Source organism: Rousettus aegyptiacus, unplaced genomic scaffold (genome assembly GCF_014176215.1).
Source record: "Rousettus aegyptiacus isolate mRouAeg1 unplaced genomic scaffold, mRouAeg1.p scaffold_m13_p_2, whole genome shotgun sequence".
Lineage (NCBI taxonomy): Eukaryota > Metazoa > Chordata > Mammalia > Chiroptera > Pteropodidae > Rousettus > Rousettus aegyptiacus.
In genome coordinates, this window is record NW_023416295.1 from 120,401,644 (window position 1) to 120,418,555 (window position 16,912).

The following is a 16,912-nucleotide window of genomic DNA, read 5'->3' on the forward strand; positions in this document are numbered from 1 at the left end:
AGATAATAGTGTATATACACACCCGCACACGCATAACAACATATTGGAAAGACCTATACCAGAATATGGATGATTCCTTGTCTTCTTCCTGTTTTCCAAATTCTCTTGAAACATGTGTTACCTTTCTAATTAGGAAACATATATATATTTAAAATGCTTCCTCAGCTGATGGCTGTAGGCCACAAAGAAAGTGGCTCAGAATGAGTAAAAGGAGACTTTAGGAAGGCAGATGGTAGCAGCTGGCCCCTTGATCACGTGGCTCTATTCATCTAGTATCCATAGACCAGATTTCTAAGTTGCATCCTTAGTGTTCTATTTTATGAAAACAAAGGAAAGTCTAAAGGTCAATTTTGAAAACATACCTACACACATTCATAAGTAATCTCATATCCAGGAACCCACTAATCTAACAAGATCTCAGCTAGTCCTCGCCACCACCCAACCCAGTGATTAGATAAGGGGGGATGGGGCTCGCTGGGCTGTTTCCCTGGTTCATATGACTTAGGTAGAGGAAAACTGAAGAGTAAAGAGAAGGACAAGAGAAATCTCACAACAGTGTTCTGTGTTCGCGCTTGGAGAGAAAACGGCACAACAGCTACAACAATGAGAGTCTTTATGTGTATCTTTGTAATCAGTACAGTTCTTCAGAACAAGAGAGACCAAAAAAACCCAAAGGAATACAATATTTCAGACAGGTACAGCCCACAGGTCAACATTACAGACTAGGTTTAGATCATTTAGATCATCTGGAGGCTTCTGCAAGAGGACTGAGGTACAGAGGCATTGGAAGGGGTCCACTCCTGATATAAAAACTGACAGTGTATAGACAGCTAAAGACAAACCACTACTTGGTAAGTACTTCTGGTGCTTGCAGGCAGTGTCCAATACATAGGGAAGATAATGAGTTCACATTGGTCTTTGTACATGCTGTGTTGTAGAGGCTACCGCATATTTATTTCCTAAAGTAGGCAAGGCTTATAAATGGACTAATTCATAATTGAAAGTGATTACATGGTACAATGCATGCACATTATTGGTACAGAGAGTGCTTTAACAGGAATCTGTTGGTTTTTAAAACCCTGACAAGGTCATTTTTACCTCAAGAGATTATTATCCTTTCCATTATTCAATCATTCATTCAACAAATACTCATCTCAAACCTTGTGCCATTTCATCCATCCCTTTCTTAGGAAGATCAGCAGTGGGAAATGAGTATGGTGAGGGCTGCCAGCACTGAGATAGTTGACCGACAGCAAGGGTACAATCCTATGGTCTGCAGTCAGTGGCTTCTACCCTTTAGCTACCTCAGGGAAGGACTCATACCTTCAGGGAGCTGTGAGCTAACTCAAGAAAGGAAAGAACAATTCTCTATTCAAGTCAAACATCCCTCGAAGGGAATGAGACTATTCTGACTCATTTGAGTCGAGGGAGGAGAAAGGAATATGAGGTGGAATGCATTCTCATCTGTAAAGATTAGCGAATGGAAGAAAATCGTGTCATTTGCTTAACTTCAGGAAACATAGTGGGTCTCAGTCCCCAGGGTGATATGCAAAGTAAGCCCAACTCTCCACCTACACCCTTCCCAAAGCAAGGACTGTGAGTGTGGCTGCTTTGTAAGAAGCTACATGCTCACTTCAATTCAAGACCAAAACTGCAATATCTCATTAGTCATGTTTTCCATCTTCAGTTCTTCGGGGGTAGAAATACCACGAGAGGATAAAATGGCTTTTCTCATTGTATATGTCTTTCTCATGTTTTCTATTCCAAAAATCCCACGCAACCACATTATCTTATTATAAAAATTAATACCTCTTATAGTAAAAGTCTTGTCTAAATCTATAGCAATCCAAAATTAGCAATCCAATTAGGTCAAATATTGACTGCATCAACAATATGCCTGCAAGCGTAGCCAAGGTCTTCCAGAGATGAGGATAAAGATGCTGAGTCTATTCTTCTCATGATGGTGGGAGAAGGGAATAGAAGAGTAAGCATCTTGTTTAGCCAAATGACAGCTGCATACAGCATTTTTAAAAAGAACTACCTTTCGGGTAAAAAGGCTAGAGCTGGTTTTATGAAACATCGGCACAGAACTCTAAGACCTGGACAAAGGTCCTTTGAGCCAGGAGGGAGTGCAGTGAATGGCTTCCCAGTCTTGTTTTCTAGAACCTGTATGTAGCCAAAGGATCTATATACAAAGAGAATTAAACCTGCCTATTGCACTGGAGGAACCGTGGCTAAGAACTGACAGCATTTACCTTGAATATCTGAAGGGCTACTTCACCTCTCTGTGGCTGGGTTCCCATCTGCATAGTGGAGATAAGAGGTCTGTCTCTGACCTACTGGGACAGGGTGAGGAGTGGGTGAGAGAGCTAGAAAGCCCTGGTGCCTTCTCCAGAGAAGGCAGTTTTCAAGTAACAAAGTACTCCGATCAAAAAAAGCACAAAATTCAAGTAACAGAGTTGCAGGTGCCATATTCTGGCTTTGAGCAGAGGCCTCGCTGCATCTGCCCTGGGGAGCTGGTAGGCAGATGGGCTGCATAGCGGAGGACACAGGACAAGCTGCACGTAGAGCCCATCAAGCCATCCCACCACTGAGGACCAAAACACTCCTTAAGAGGAGAAGATGAACCTTGAGGAAAGCTTAGTGGAATGAGCAAGTTGTTCAGAGCAGTTGCTGAATGCATGTCTCATTTATGTCCTCTGCCCTATTTGTGTTCTCTGCATAAGATCTTCCAGCTGGTGATCAGCCTAAATTTCAACAGATAAAGGTTTTCTTCATTTTGCAGGTAGAAATAGAAAGTGAAGAAAAGGCTATCTAGAGTTTTCTCTTGCACTTTAGCATAAGAATAAAAAAACAATTTTGAGACTGGCTGATAGAAATCACGGAAGGAAAATTCATACACAGAAACAGTTTCCCAAAAGGAAACGAATAGGGAAATTGGGAAGTTTTTTGCAACAAAGGAACTTTCTTTTTACAGTTTCTGTTCGAGCAAGCTAGTGTTGTGCATGCTTGAGTAGTAATAACACCCAGAGGACTGGAAGGTTTGCGGGGTGGGTTGGGGTCATCACAGGGCCCCTGAAGGCCCTCAAAACAGGAGGAAGGAAGCAAGGTTAACAGTCTAGATACAGAGTCTTTTCTAAAGAGCACAATGAAAAACTGGAAAAACTTCACACTTCAAAACCTCAATGTTTATTTTGCCACAAGAATCCACTCTATCAGTTATCAGTGGCTGGGAAAACATTTCTCATACAGCTCCCACTGTACAAATTCCAGTTCCAGTTTTTATGGAGTGTGGCTCATCTCTGAACATAGCTATCCATGCTCACTGGACAACTGAAACTCTTTTAGAGCCATTCAGCTGGAACTCTTACGCCACCACGAAAAAGCGAGTCTAGATACACAGGCGCTGGGAGAGATCACCGTTTCTTAGTGCTGCTGTTTCCACCGCCAGATTTGCTGAAGCTCCTGCTCATGTGAGGAAAGTGTACGGTTGGGGTTCTTTCTGTAGGACCATATAACCCCAAATTCCTGGCAGTGGCTGACTTCCGCAGTGGCTTGACACTGGGAAAGGGGCTAAAGATGGGAGTTTTCGGGTGGCTGCTTTGAGGAGGTTTGCTGGTGGCTTTGTTTTCTCCAGGTGCATCAGGCAGCTCTGGGAAGTACCGCTGACAGGGCAGATGCACCTTGGGCTCAGTTTCAGCAGCAGCATCCCTTTGGTTCAGTTCCAAGGTTTCTAACTTCACCTGGACCGCTGACACATCGGCATCCCCAAACTCTGGCTCTGGAGACTGCCCTTCGATCGTCCTCCCCACACTGCCTGCAGAGCTGCCGCCCTCTCCTCGAGCTGTCGCCGCACAGCTGGAAGAAAACGCCTCTGCCGCCCCCAGGCTGCGAGTCTTGCAGCCCTCACTCTGCTCTTCTATCAGTCCAATGGTGTCCCCACAGCCCAGCTGACTCTTGGTCCTGGTCATGTTCTTTTTGTGGACTCGGATGTGAGTTCGCCATGGAGAATTGAGCTTCGTCTTAAGGTCTTCATAAGGGACAGGAGATATTTTGCCTCCTGTGTGACCAGGGATGTGGATGACAGCATTCTTGGCAGCTCTGTTGGACATTTTCATCTTCTTTCCTAAAAGAAGGTGGTTTATAACTGGAGAGTTGTTTACCTGAGATGGGAGAACGCTGGTCACGGGCCCTTTGTCTGAAAGAAACATTGAAAGTTTGTGTGAAACGTACTACAGAGAAACACATGATTATGGAAGAGGAATCACCTAGATATTGTCCCCACATCCCTTCCCACATATTTCCCAGGAACTGGCAGAGTCATGTGACTGAAGGCAACAGAAACTGAACTTAACCAGAGAGCTTGGGGTACCTATTCCCTCTTCAAAGAGGAGGAGACAAGGGGCTAAGGATGCAAAAAGGAACAGAAACCCTGACCCTTCATGACTAATTAGAGCCCTAATGTTTTTTACGGGGAGCAACCTCAGAGGTCTTCTATGCAGAAAATCTTTGAAGATTTTTTAAAACAATAAGTCAAACATTATGACCATATGGATTTTCAGCTGCCAGCTTCTGAGAGGTAGAAAAATAACACATTGCATATTATGTAGTGAGAGACAGCAGAATGAGAGAGGTGATAAAAAGGTGGTAAAAATGCAGCGAAATCACAGTTATCCAATGCCTGGTCTTAGGTATGAAAAACCATTGTGTCCTCAATGGACTTTGAAAGCAAATTGAAAAGCGAAAATCATCAAATCTTTGTTCTCCTGGAAGGCACTGTTGATGGTATTATTGTCCTCCTCCTGTGGCTGTGGCTGGGCCCCCATTTCTGATGAAGTTTAAACACACATGGCTTCAGGGATAACAGCAGCAGGCAAGAGCAGGGAGAAGGTCCTGCAATCGTCCTCTTGACATCCACATTATCTGGCTGACCATCCCTCCATGCTTCTTTACTACTGTCATCTATCTCTGGTCACATCCCAATCTTCAATGGAAATTTCAACAACTGTCTCTTCACCCCTCTTTCAGAGGTCTTATGACCTCTTTCAGTGAATGTACTGTCTGACTGACCCATCTTGATAGTTCCTCATCTTCCCTGGTTCTATCCTAAACTTATCGCCCTGATCTACCTGACAAGGAAAATATATAATTCTAATATAATTCTCTTTAACCCTTCTGCTTCTCAATCTAACTCTACCTGGTGCTGAGACAAACTAACTTCGGTTCCTTGATCACTCAACCCTCTCACAACGTCTTGTCTACCTTTGGCCCACTTACATCCCTACTCTGCTAGATGAATGGCTAATCACTTGGACCACTGCCTCACCAATAACCACACATTCCAGGCATCCCTCTCCCTTTATCACACATGCCTGGCAAAACCTTAGCCCCTGATCCACAATCCACATTCTCTTTTCCAAAGGGAGCTAAAGGCTGCGGGGGGTGGATGGGGGGAGTGGTGAGGAATCACACAACCGTGTGGATTGATAGGTCTTCAAATTCATAATTTCCTCTTGTGTTGGGTCCTCGATGCTGCTGAACAATCTTTTTCTTTCACTCTCCTATTCCTTTTGACGGCCTCTTCAAATCTTCATTACTCTAGTTAAGCTCTCGCTCAACCCCTAACATACTCCCAAGCAAAGAACCTTTCCTCTAATTTCTCCATGAAAACAGAAGCCATTCTGCCCTTCCTAACCTAGGAAGCTGGTACCTCAACCACCATCCTTACCACCTTCAAGTCCTTTGCCTCTGACTCAAGTTCAATTTCTCTATCTGTGCTAATCTTGTCCTACACTATCTTCTCCAAAACCTTTCTACTCAATGTGTGATCCCCATCCACATCACAGGCATCACCTAACAGCTTCTTAGAAATGCAGAGTCTCAGCCTCATCCCAAACTTCCTGAAACAGAGTCTTTATTTAACAGATCCTCAAGTGATTCCTATGCACACAAAAGTTTGAGAGGCGATGCTCTAGAATTTTGCCTTTGAACAAGAATCTCCCCCTAAAATGAACCAATAAACCATGATCTAGAGTAGGAGTTGGCAAACTTTTCCGTAAAAAACCAGATTACAAATATTTTAGCCATTGTAGTGTCAAATTAGTCATAGACAATTGTAAACAATGGTCACACCTATATGCCAATAAAACTTTACAAAAACAGGCAGCAAGAAGGATTTGGCATAAAGGTCACGGTTTGCTGACCCCAACTAGAGTATAAGGTATTGGAATGATTTAGTACCCAATGGCAATTGTTCACCATCCCAACCCAACGGTTTGTATAGTGCTGTGGAAAAAGAAATACACAAAGAATTAGAACACAGGGATTTTAGCCCTGGCCTGACCACTCACTATAGCTATATAATCCAGGACCATTGTTGAGCCATCCTGAATCATCACTGCCTTATCATTTAAAAGGATATAAAAATATTCACCCTTACCTTCCTCATAGATTTGTTTTAAGGACAAAATTAGGACATGTATGTGCCAATGCTTTGAAAATTAAAGTGTGATAGTTTGTTAGTTTGTTTTGTGATTGCTTTCTTAATGATTCAGGATAAAGCAAGAATCTTTAAGAAGTTGCCTACTCCTCGCTGATAAGTGGAAGGTAAATTCAGGTTTTGTGCAAGATCAGTCACATGTTCACAAGCTTCTTAAAAGCATGTAAGATTTATATTTCAGTTAATTCTGGACAGTCATTATTTTCATTAGGATTCTACTTCGAACAAAACAAACCAATTCCCAAATCAATGTATATTGAATAATAAAGGAGACTTCACTGAGATTCTTGCAATTACAAAGAAAAAGAGAAAAGAAGCTTGACAATCCTTGGAAAAGAGCATTACAATTGTGTTTTTTCCAGCAGACTCCCAAGACACTGCTAACCTGTCAGTGAGGCATACTAATGGCCTTTTCCTTTTTCTCGGATCACATCTGTTATATTACTACCTAAATGACTAGTGGATAGCTTAATTTTTCTAGTGCACAGATCACTAAATTCTATTCTCAAATGCTTGAAATTTAGGAGGCAATAGCTCCAAAATGTCTCAAGTCTAAGGGATGCTTGGCTTTGCACCATTCTAGTCATGTGTAAACCCCACTCCACAAGCACACATTGTAAAGTTGTGTTTAATACCATCGATTGCCTGGTCTTTGGGACCTAAAAAGAGCTCATGGTCTTTTTTTTCTTTATAACCTGATAACAAATAAAATAAAATAAATAAAATAAAATAAAAAATAAAATAATAAAATAAAATAAAATAAAATAAAAAATAATAATAAAATAAAATAAAAAGTAAAATAAAGATGCTAAATATGCTATTAACTCATGCCAGCTGTGTTTGAGGATGCTGACTGAGTAGTAATTCTGAGGTTATCCTAGAAATTTTTGGTCTTCCTTTCGCAATTGATTCAAACATTACCTGCTCTGATATACACCTGATGAACCTGCTGCTGCTGCTTCTTTTTAATCCGAGAATACTGCTGCTTCAGTGCATTGATATCTGTGGTCATGCGTTCCATCATCATACTGTTAAAAGCTGCGTGATATTCACTTCGACAGGAATTGATTGCTCCAGGACTCAGCTCTGCAATGTTATTAGATCTCAGACTCTGCTCTTCATTTAGTTCTGTATTCGAGGGAAGAGACAAGGAGATGGTATCAGCGGAGGAGAATGGGATTAAAGAGGAACAGATTATACTAGAACCTGGTATAGTATCTTAACCTCCAAAAAATTCTAAACCACAAAAAAAAATGTACTCTAGAATTTGTCTAGTGCTCGTTTTAATTTTGTGCTGAAAACATTTCTACATTTTCTTATTAGCCTAACTACATAGGTCTGAAATGAGCTGTGTGGGCTCATTGTTTGATTTTATTACCACTCTGTTCATTGTATAGATGTAAGATCAATTGTTTTCAGATAAAAATCACTGTTACTTTCTAAAATTCCCTTAGAAAAATATAACTCCAGATGTCTAAAGTCACTGTACAGATTTCCATATAACTGCATGAGGAATTATACAAAAATGCTAGTTTGTACAGTTTAATCAATCATTAAAAGTAAGTTTTTAAGTTAAAAATAGCAACACATTCTATAAAATTATCAAAACTTCAGATCACTGTACCACTAGAAATGAATGTTTTTATTCATTAGCAGCCATTTTCTGACCATCTACTATGTATGCTATGTCTGATGTGGTTTCTGTTCCTGTGATACCTACAACTAGCAGATTTGTCCCTTCAATAAAATTGAGATTACATGTAAGGGAGAGAACCCAGTACTGTGTGAGAGGGTGCTCATGGACTGCACAGGCCAAGGGAGACAGAAAGAGGCTTCTCTGGCACAATATGTAAAACTGACCTGGGGACCAGCTGAAAGAAAATGATTAATGGTTGAAAGTGTCTATCTGCTGAACACTATCTACTGAAAGTGTTATCCAAATGAAGCCTAAACATCTGATAAATTTACTTCCTTTTTTACCAAAAACACTTCTGTAAGGAGAAAAAAAATTAAAAGAGTACCTGCTAACCTAAACTTGATTAAAACCAAGAAGACGACTAATGATGAAACTTAGGAGAAAGTGATTATGTCTTTTGGAACACATCATTGCACAGAAAAAAAAATGGGAAAAAAATAAATCATAGACCCAGACTACAGAAATGTAAGTTCAAAATTTTAGAGTTAAAATATATATTGATCCTGTGGCTAGAAACCAAAAGCTGAAATCCAGGCAACATGAGAGAGGATGGAAGGCATTAAAAACTGAATAGGGCTCTTGTTGGGTTCCCATTGTTAAAAGTCTTTTTAAAAGATGAGAGGAGAGTACATACCTAGGACATACACATAAAACAGCATGAACCCAAATCATTAACCAGGTTAAACTTAAAACATGCTAAGATTTGGGGAAAATACTCAAAGCTATCACTACCAAAAAAAAAAAAGACAAAAATAAAAATTAAAAAAGGTTTCTAAGCAAGAACAAAAATGATGACAAGATACCCCCAAGACTTTGAGAAGTTGGTATAAAGTTAGCAGATGACGAAGAGAATGCAAAAGTACCTGACACCTACTCTGTTTTTGTCCCCCTTCAGGCAAGGAGAATGGTCTTCAAACTAGAAGTAGAATAAATATCCTAAAGGAAGAGCTACCACTCAAAATAGGAAAGAACAGTGAGAGAACCATGAACTACTTCAAAAGAATTCCTTATCAATGTCTAGACCACAGGAAGTCCATTCGCACAAGAAAAAAATATAGCATGGCAGTCAACTCAGAGCATCCCATTTTAGGAGGAACACTACCAAACTTCAGGGCATTTAGAAGTGAATTTATAAAATATTAAAATTTCTGAAAGTCATATCTTATGAGGAATGCTTAAAGAAATTCTGAACTTGGACCCTGGAGAAAGTTTTGGGGGACATGATGGCTGCCCTTAAAGATCTGAAGAAAAGTCTAGTAGAAGAGGAAGTAAACTCATTCTGTTTTGTTTAAAAATAAATAAAAAAAATAAAAAATAAATAAAACCTCTTAACAGAACTGGTAGATGAGGTTATCTTTTTTGCAACTACAAACAATAGACTAAGTGGAAGAATCTGAAAGAATGTCTCATGATTTAATGAGCTTCTTTTTACTCAAGTTCAAGTAGAGGTTACTGTAATGTTTTAGACTCAGAGAGTATTTCTATAGCAGAAAAGAAGTCATCTAGAATGAATTCAATTAAACTCATATAGAATGTAGTAAGTATCTATTATATTCCAGGCTCTATGCTAAGGAACCGAGCATACAAAGCCAAATCAGATGAGGGTCAGGGGAGAGGGGGACAAACATCACCTTAAAAAAAAAAACGACACATGTATTATGTATGTAAATGCATGTAACATATGTATTATGTACATAACAGAGAGATTCTACTAAGTGATAAAGTAACATAGATATTTTTAATAAAGATCTTTAATAGTGATAATCAGTTCAGGGAATAATAGGCATTTATAAGACACCATAACAATACCTCTGTATAGTGAACCAACACACTGTGATGCATAGAGAGCCACATTTTTACCTTTCATTTGCTTTTGGTACTTCTGCAGTTCAGATGCCAGGAGCCCACTGAAAGGTCCAAGACATCCTACTGCATTAGCAATTGCATCTTCATCATCTGGGTCATTCTCTTCATCACTATCTCTGACCTTACCATGTCGCCTTGGAAAAAATAAAAGAAAAAAAATATTCAAAGAAAATAATGGTATTTTTTAAAAAAGAAGTAATACAGTCACATGGTTTACATGAAAGTCTCTCTCCCATCCCGGTCCAACTTCTGCCCAGTTCTTGTCCCACCTAAGTCCCAGAAGTGACCAGTTAGTTACTAGCTTTTTACATATTCTCCAGTTTCTTTATGCAAAGATAAGAAAATATGACTATGCAGTCTTAATTTTCTCCTCTTTTGCATAAGTATTAATAAACTATATATACTCTTCTGCACCTTGCTTTCATTCACCTAAGAAATCTCTCCATATTCCTATATACTGTATTGTATATATGTAGCTCATGTTATGGAACCAGGTATTAATGATGCGCACTTGAGTGGTTTACAATATTACACTATATTACAAGCAATGTTGCAATCAATTACCTTGTACATACTGTGTTTTGCATGTACAAATATGTTTGTGGGATAATTCATAAATGTAGAATTGCTGGGTCAAAGATTATATGCATTAGTAATTTTGATAAATACTGCCAAATTCCTTGCCACAAATCCTGTAGCAATTAACCTTTCACCAGTAATGTGTGTCTGTTACCATATAGCTCTGTTAAGAGAGTGCACACCAAACTTCTGAATTTTTGTTAATCTGATAGGTTAAAAACAACAACAACAACAACAACAAAAAAAACAGGCTCTTGATCTAGATATAAGCTAAATTTCTCTTACTACAAGGGATGCCGACTTTTATGTAAGCTACCTATTCCTATCCTTTTCTAACTTTTAAGTTGGGTGATCATTTTTGTTAATTTCTAGGAACTTTATATTGAGAGATATCAGTTACAAATACTTTTCCACAAATATTTTTGTATTTGCTCATGGAGGTTCTATTCTGTCCGGCTTTGTTTCTAGTCACATAGAAAATTATTTTTAAAGTGCTTATTTTTTTCCTTTATTATTATTTTTTTCATTTCGAGTCTGTTGCTAAGGCCTTCCCAATTCCAAACAACTAAAGCCATTCTTTCACATTTTATCCTGCTAATTGTATTTCACTTTTCCATTTAACACTTTCGTCTATATGGAATTTTTCCTGATGTATGATGTGAAGCATGACTCTAACTTTATTCTTTTCCAGATTAGATCTCATTGGCCCAGCACCATTTACTAAGTGGTATAACTTTTTACAATTGATTTGATGTGCTAAGTTTTCACATACTAAACTCCTGTATATATATTTATCAATTTCTGATCTTTACTGTAGTTTAAATTAGCTCATCTGTCTCTTCATGCACCATTTCTACACTATTTTAATTATTAAGATTTTTAATATTTGATATTTTTAACTAAGTTGTGGGGCTTCTAAATAGCCCTTCAGTTTATGTTCCAATCTTCTTTGGAAAGTACTTTTAAAAATCTCTCTTTTGAATTTAAATCAAACCTTCAAGAAAGAAACATTCAGATTTTAAGTACCAAACTACTTTGGATACACCCCTAGGGTTTAATAGCTAGTAAATTACAATAACAAATTAAAGTATTAAGTCTTCTATCTTGAAAACAAGATTTAAAACAAAAGGCCTTACCCAGAAATTGAGGTGGGTTTAACTGCTGCTGGGAATGGTGTGATGTTATACGTGTATTTTTCCCTCAACTCTGCCAATTGTGGGAAAGGGAATGGAGCCATAGAATAAACAGTCTGAAAAACAAAAGCAAAAATGCCAAGCCTGAAATAGGGGCCTTAAATAACTCTTTATCAGTCCTGCAAAGACATTATAATTTGAGCATGAAAAGGTAAATACTGCTTCTTAAACTGCGGGTGGAAAGATTTTATTTCAATATCCGCTTCAGAGAAAGACAAAAGAATGCTGATAAACACAACAGAGAGCTCTCAAATCAACCCAGCTGCAACTGGGTATTCCAACTGGTGATTTCCTTCTGCTTGTTTCAGGGACAGGTTAATTCAGAAATCCACCGCTCCCTTATTTCCTTAATAAAGAACCCATCAGTGTTCTTCACACGTAGTGCTTGTTTTTCAAAGCTTTGTTTGATGATTTTTATAGACATTTAATGTCAGCCTGCTGGATAAAATTAAGTCTAGTGGATGATCATGTGATCGACTGCACACTTCCCCAAAGATACCACCTTTTCAAATATCTGTGAATGAGTTCTAGGTGAAAATTGTTAGCTATTATTGTTAAAGAAAAAAAAGGTAATGGTGTAAAGCATAGGCTGTTAAAAATCTATAAATAAAAATGAGAAAAGCACCTGTGCTTCTTCCAGAACTTCAAAATTATATATCATTCTATCATCAGGAGGAAAGTAATCTTATTTGTTCTCTTAATGTTATTAAAATTTAATTGCTCCAAAAATTTAATTATATTATTTCTTCAATCCTTAAGGTTCTTATTCACCAAAAAAAAAAAAAAATGTATGTTCATAACACTAACTTTCCTTTCTCTCAGGAAGCTGTTCAAATACCCTGATATTTTCTAGGAAAATATTTTAAAGTGTTATTTTCATTTCAGCAGGGTTATTTCTGTAGGCTTAGAGGAGATATCTAGTAACTGCATAGGTAGAGAAAGGAGAGCTCTGAAAGGGACTTAACTGTGCTACTGTTTCACTTTACAGCTCAGAGCTACCACCGAGATAGCCAACTGCAATTTTTATCCTAAACAGTCTGTACACCCGCCTGGATACCCAAACTTCATGGTATCCACTTATTTATCACTGTACAAACCCAAGGTTCCAAACGAGGAAGTGTTGGTTAACATCCCTTCCCTTCAATTCTCCATTGATTATTATGCAAAGCTACACAGCTCATAGGGACCATAACAGTCATCTCTAAACTGTCCTATCTCATACACTACATAGTTGATTTACTGAAAAGCCTAAGAAGCAGTACAAATGTACTGACAATGAACTGTCCCCCCATGGAAAGAAGCAGAAGGCATTTTGTGGTTCCTACTAGTCTGGAGTACGAGATTGGCTGGTTCCCAATCTCTCTGGGCCTCCTTCTCCTCACCTGAAAAATGAAGGGCATGAAACTCAGGATGGTAATTACCCGAGGAGAGGAGAGGACGTGATGAGATCAGAGAGAAGAGTATGGGAGTGTTCAACTTTGTCAATGTTTTATTCTCAAGCTGTGTGATGGGTATGAAAGTTTCATTATATTATTTTAATACATTCTGTATGCCTGAAATACTTCATGTAAGTTCATTAATAGCATGGTCAGAATGAACTGTCACATTCTTTGATCTCGCAAAGGTTGCCAACAGCTCATCACTCAAGAAGCTGCCTTATTGCCAGCACAGAATTCTTCCCTCCTTGCTGTTATATCTCCACATACCCTTTCGAGGGAAGTGGAGAGATGTGAAATCCTCTCCTCAGCACCCTAGTTTTAGGTCCAGAGCATGGCACCTCAGCTTGTGCTTCCGTGGAGTAGTATCGGCCTCTGACCATCACACACCAAATGTGGTCCCACTGCTGGGCCAAGAGTCAGCCTGCTCCTCACTCACAGCACCTTTTTTCCTTAATGATTTAGAAACTTGATTCAGATATTTAAGAAACCCATGCTATTTAGATTCAAGCTCAAAAGATTAAATTATTAATGCTAGGAATTTCAAAATCCCTTCCAAATGAAGAACGATGTCTCACTGAAAATGATTAATGAGTAACTAGCTGTTTTATTTTTGCCAGTTTTATAGAAAGTTATCAGTAAATTCCCTTGTCCAACCTCATGAAAGAAGTTTATAAGAAAGGAATGGGAAGTACATTCAACTAAAGTCCACTCAACTAAAGGCATCTGGCTGAAAAGAAAATTGTCTCCATTGAGCTTTCATTTTCTATTTCTGGTCTTCCTTTCTCTATTATTTACTTTTAGTTAGTCCTTCAAAGTGTGCCCAAAACAAACGTCTATAGTACTTTTTCGCATATAGTCACTCACTAATCTGAAGGTCTCACATATCTGAATGCATGTTTATCCCATGACTATGTCTCCCTGGCACACCACCACAGTGTTCAGGGCACCTAAGAAGCTCCAGTTTCCAAATTTGTAAGTCAGCGACTTGCAAACGATTCCAGGAAAATAATTTTACTCATCATTTTAGAGCCAAAACATAGTGTACTAATAGAATCTTAGGGTAAGGAAAGAATTTAAACATAATTTAGTTCAACCTCCCTCCCAGGCAGGAGTTCCCTCTAACGCACCTCCAACAGATGGTCATAAAGGCGCTGCCTAAACACTTCCAGCACGCACTATTTTGCAGGGCAGACAGTTTCAATTTTTGACAGCACTAATTAATCAAACATTATCCTTCCATTGAACAAGCATCCACATCCTTATAATTTCCACCCCATCACAGATGGAAAATAGTGAACAGTCCAAGCGTAGATCCTGCCTTGTGGCACCTGAGAGCTCCTCCAGGAAACAGTAAATTATTGACAAGCACTTTGGGTTCAGTTTTTCCAAGCACCTATGAACCCTTCTAATAAATGCATCTAACTTTTCTTATATTGCCCTCAAAGAATTCATGAGAGACTTTGTCAAAAGTCATGCTGAAATCCGTGTACGCTATATTATTGGCATTCCCCAAATCTCTTTTTCTAACACTATCAATGTTTTTAAATAGCCATTGCTAATTTAAAAAAAAAAATCTGATTTACAGGGGTGAAAAGTAGATTATTTTGTGTGTGGCACTTAGAACTGGAAAGAAATGGGGAAGACCAAACAGGGAGAATCTTTTCATCTCTTCAGCTCGAAAATAAAAAAAATTGTACATGCAGTCCACATTTTTCATCTGGAGCCATTTCAGATTTGCTGACAGATTTAAGGTCCACCATAACTGGATCACAGCCATTACAATAATTTTTTTGAGTGAATACAGAAAGGAGAGTGGCTTGAAATGACATTCAGCATTTCTCTCCTTAATACTCTATGATGCCAAGGAAAACCAACAAGTCTATTTACTATCCAAACTACCAACACGCTCACATAGACATTTGTATTTAGGTACTGCTGAAAAGGAATTATATATATTTTTTCATTTTCGACATGCTTTTACAAGAAACATGAAAACATAAGTTGTATAAAATTAGGCTCAGTTTATCTTCACCCAGATGTTTTCTTTGGCAGGAGACAGGCTACTAAAATGGAATCTAATCAGTCAAGCCACAGCCTATGTTTTCTCCCTCAGGATTCTCTTAAAGTAAGGTAATGAGGTGGTTCTCTTTTCTCCTAATCCCTGAGGTTGGAAATTCCTAGCAGACAAAGAAAGTGGTTGTATCTCAACACAGCTCTCATTTGTTCTGGCAATGTTTGAACTTGAAGTGAAATAAAATGTTGCTTTATTCTTCTAAAGAGGATTTCAGCTTTTAGACAGACATGTTTTGAATGAGGTGGAAGCAGTGTGTTGGGTGGTGGGGAAGAATCACTAGGTGAGGAGACGGGGACTTGAGTTCCAGCCCCGTGTCTGCCACTAGGCAATGTAAGAAATTGGCAAGATGCTCACTCTCAGAGTCTTGGTTTCCTCTCTGTAAAGCAAAAGCATTAGGTTAGTTGATCTTTAAGCTTCTTTTAAGCCAGAGTTTCTCTTAAGTGTTGTTTAAAAGCCATCTGCATCGGAACCACCCATGAACCAAACACTTGCATTTTAATGCACTCCTGAGATGTTTCTTATACAAAGTCGAGTTTGAACACCATTGCCTCAAGTTCTAATGTATTATAATTCTGTGCATTCGATGAGCAACCAGGTGTATTCTTAGCACTACACTGATGTTATGGGGATACAGAGTAATATGAGGCCCCTATTAAGGAAATTGATACTTCAGTAGAAAAATAAGACTAACATATTTGAAAAATACCAAGCAATATAAAATAATCTGTAAGTAGCCTTAAATCAATTGTTGAAAACTCTAAATACTGAGGAGTACCAGAGGAGGTCTCATCAATGAGAGGTGAGGTAACAGAGGCTCTGTGGGGAGTGGGGGTGAAAAGAGATTGAGTAGGATCCAATGGGTGGGTAGGGTTTTCAAAGACAGAGTGAGTGTCAGAAGGAACCACAAGCCTTCTCACAGGAATGTGCAAAGCCTAAGAGTGGGAACAGAGCTATGACAGTGCAGTAGGTTCTGGTTGTGAAGTAGTGAGAAATACTTCTGGATAGGAAAGGGACAGGGCAGTGGAAGCACACATGCAACACAACCTGTCTGAAAATGAGCTTACCTTCCCCGTCGACTTACCCTCTTCTACCTAAGCCAGAAACATAAAAATTGCCCTTGTTTCCTCCATTTCTTTCTCCCTCACATCATACCCATTTTTTATGGCAGAGTCCTATCAAGTTCACCTTCTAAGTATTGCCTCTGTTCCAATCTTGTTTCTACCCTTCACTCCCTCCTCACAGGTTTGCTGCTATCAGACTGGACCCCCTCAAGTTCACCCTTCACAGAACTGCCCATGTAGTTGACATAAAAAAAAACAACTCAGACCATTTACCTCCTCTCCTTAGAAGCTTTCAGGTCCACAGCTCTTTTTCCCCTTCCAAAGGCTCCACAGAAGCCCTACAACTCCCACAAGCATATTACATACCCACTGACCTAAGAGATTGGTTCCAAGGTCCTTGCCATGGGTTGTGGTCCTCCACAACCCAACTCTGCACACCAAAATCCTTATAGCTTTCTTCATACACCATAAAGGTTGCCACTGCCATGCCTTTGCTCACGCTGCC

General features: G+C 39.0%; 1 protein-coding gene across 6 annotated transcripts in view; it reads right to left on the minus strand.

Moving 5' to 3' along the window:
• Positions 1–596: 596 nt before the first annotated feature.
• Positions 597–16,912, minus strand: part of TBC1D30 (TBC1 domain family member 30) — a 68,298-nt gene continuing 51,982 nt past the window's right edge. For 4 of the 6 annotated variants that reach the window (XM_036236871.1, XM_036236873.1, XM_016139908.2 and 1 more), the window contains 4 exons: positions 11,777–11,889; positions 10,056–10,195; positions 7,421–7,627; positions 597–4,198 (listed from right to left, as the gene is read on the minus strand). In XM_036236871.1, coding sequence (XP_036092764.1) covers positions 3,417–4,198; positions 7,421–7,627; positions 10,056–10,195; positions 11,777–11,889 — 1,242 coding nt within the window. In that variant the 3' untranslated portion in view covers positions 597–3,416. The remainder of the gene's footprint in view (positions 4,199–7,420; positions 7,628–10,055; positions 10,196–11,776; positions 11,890–16,912) is intronic. The other 2 variants (XM_036236872.1, XM_036236874.1) reach the window with 1 other exon arrangement.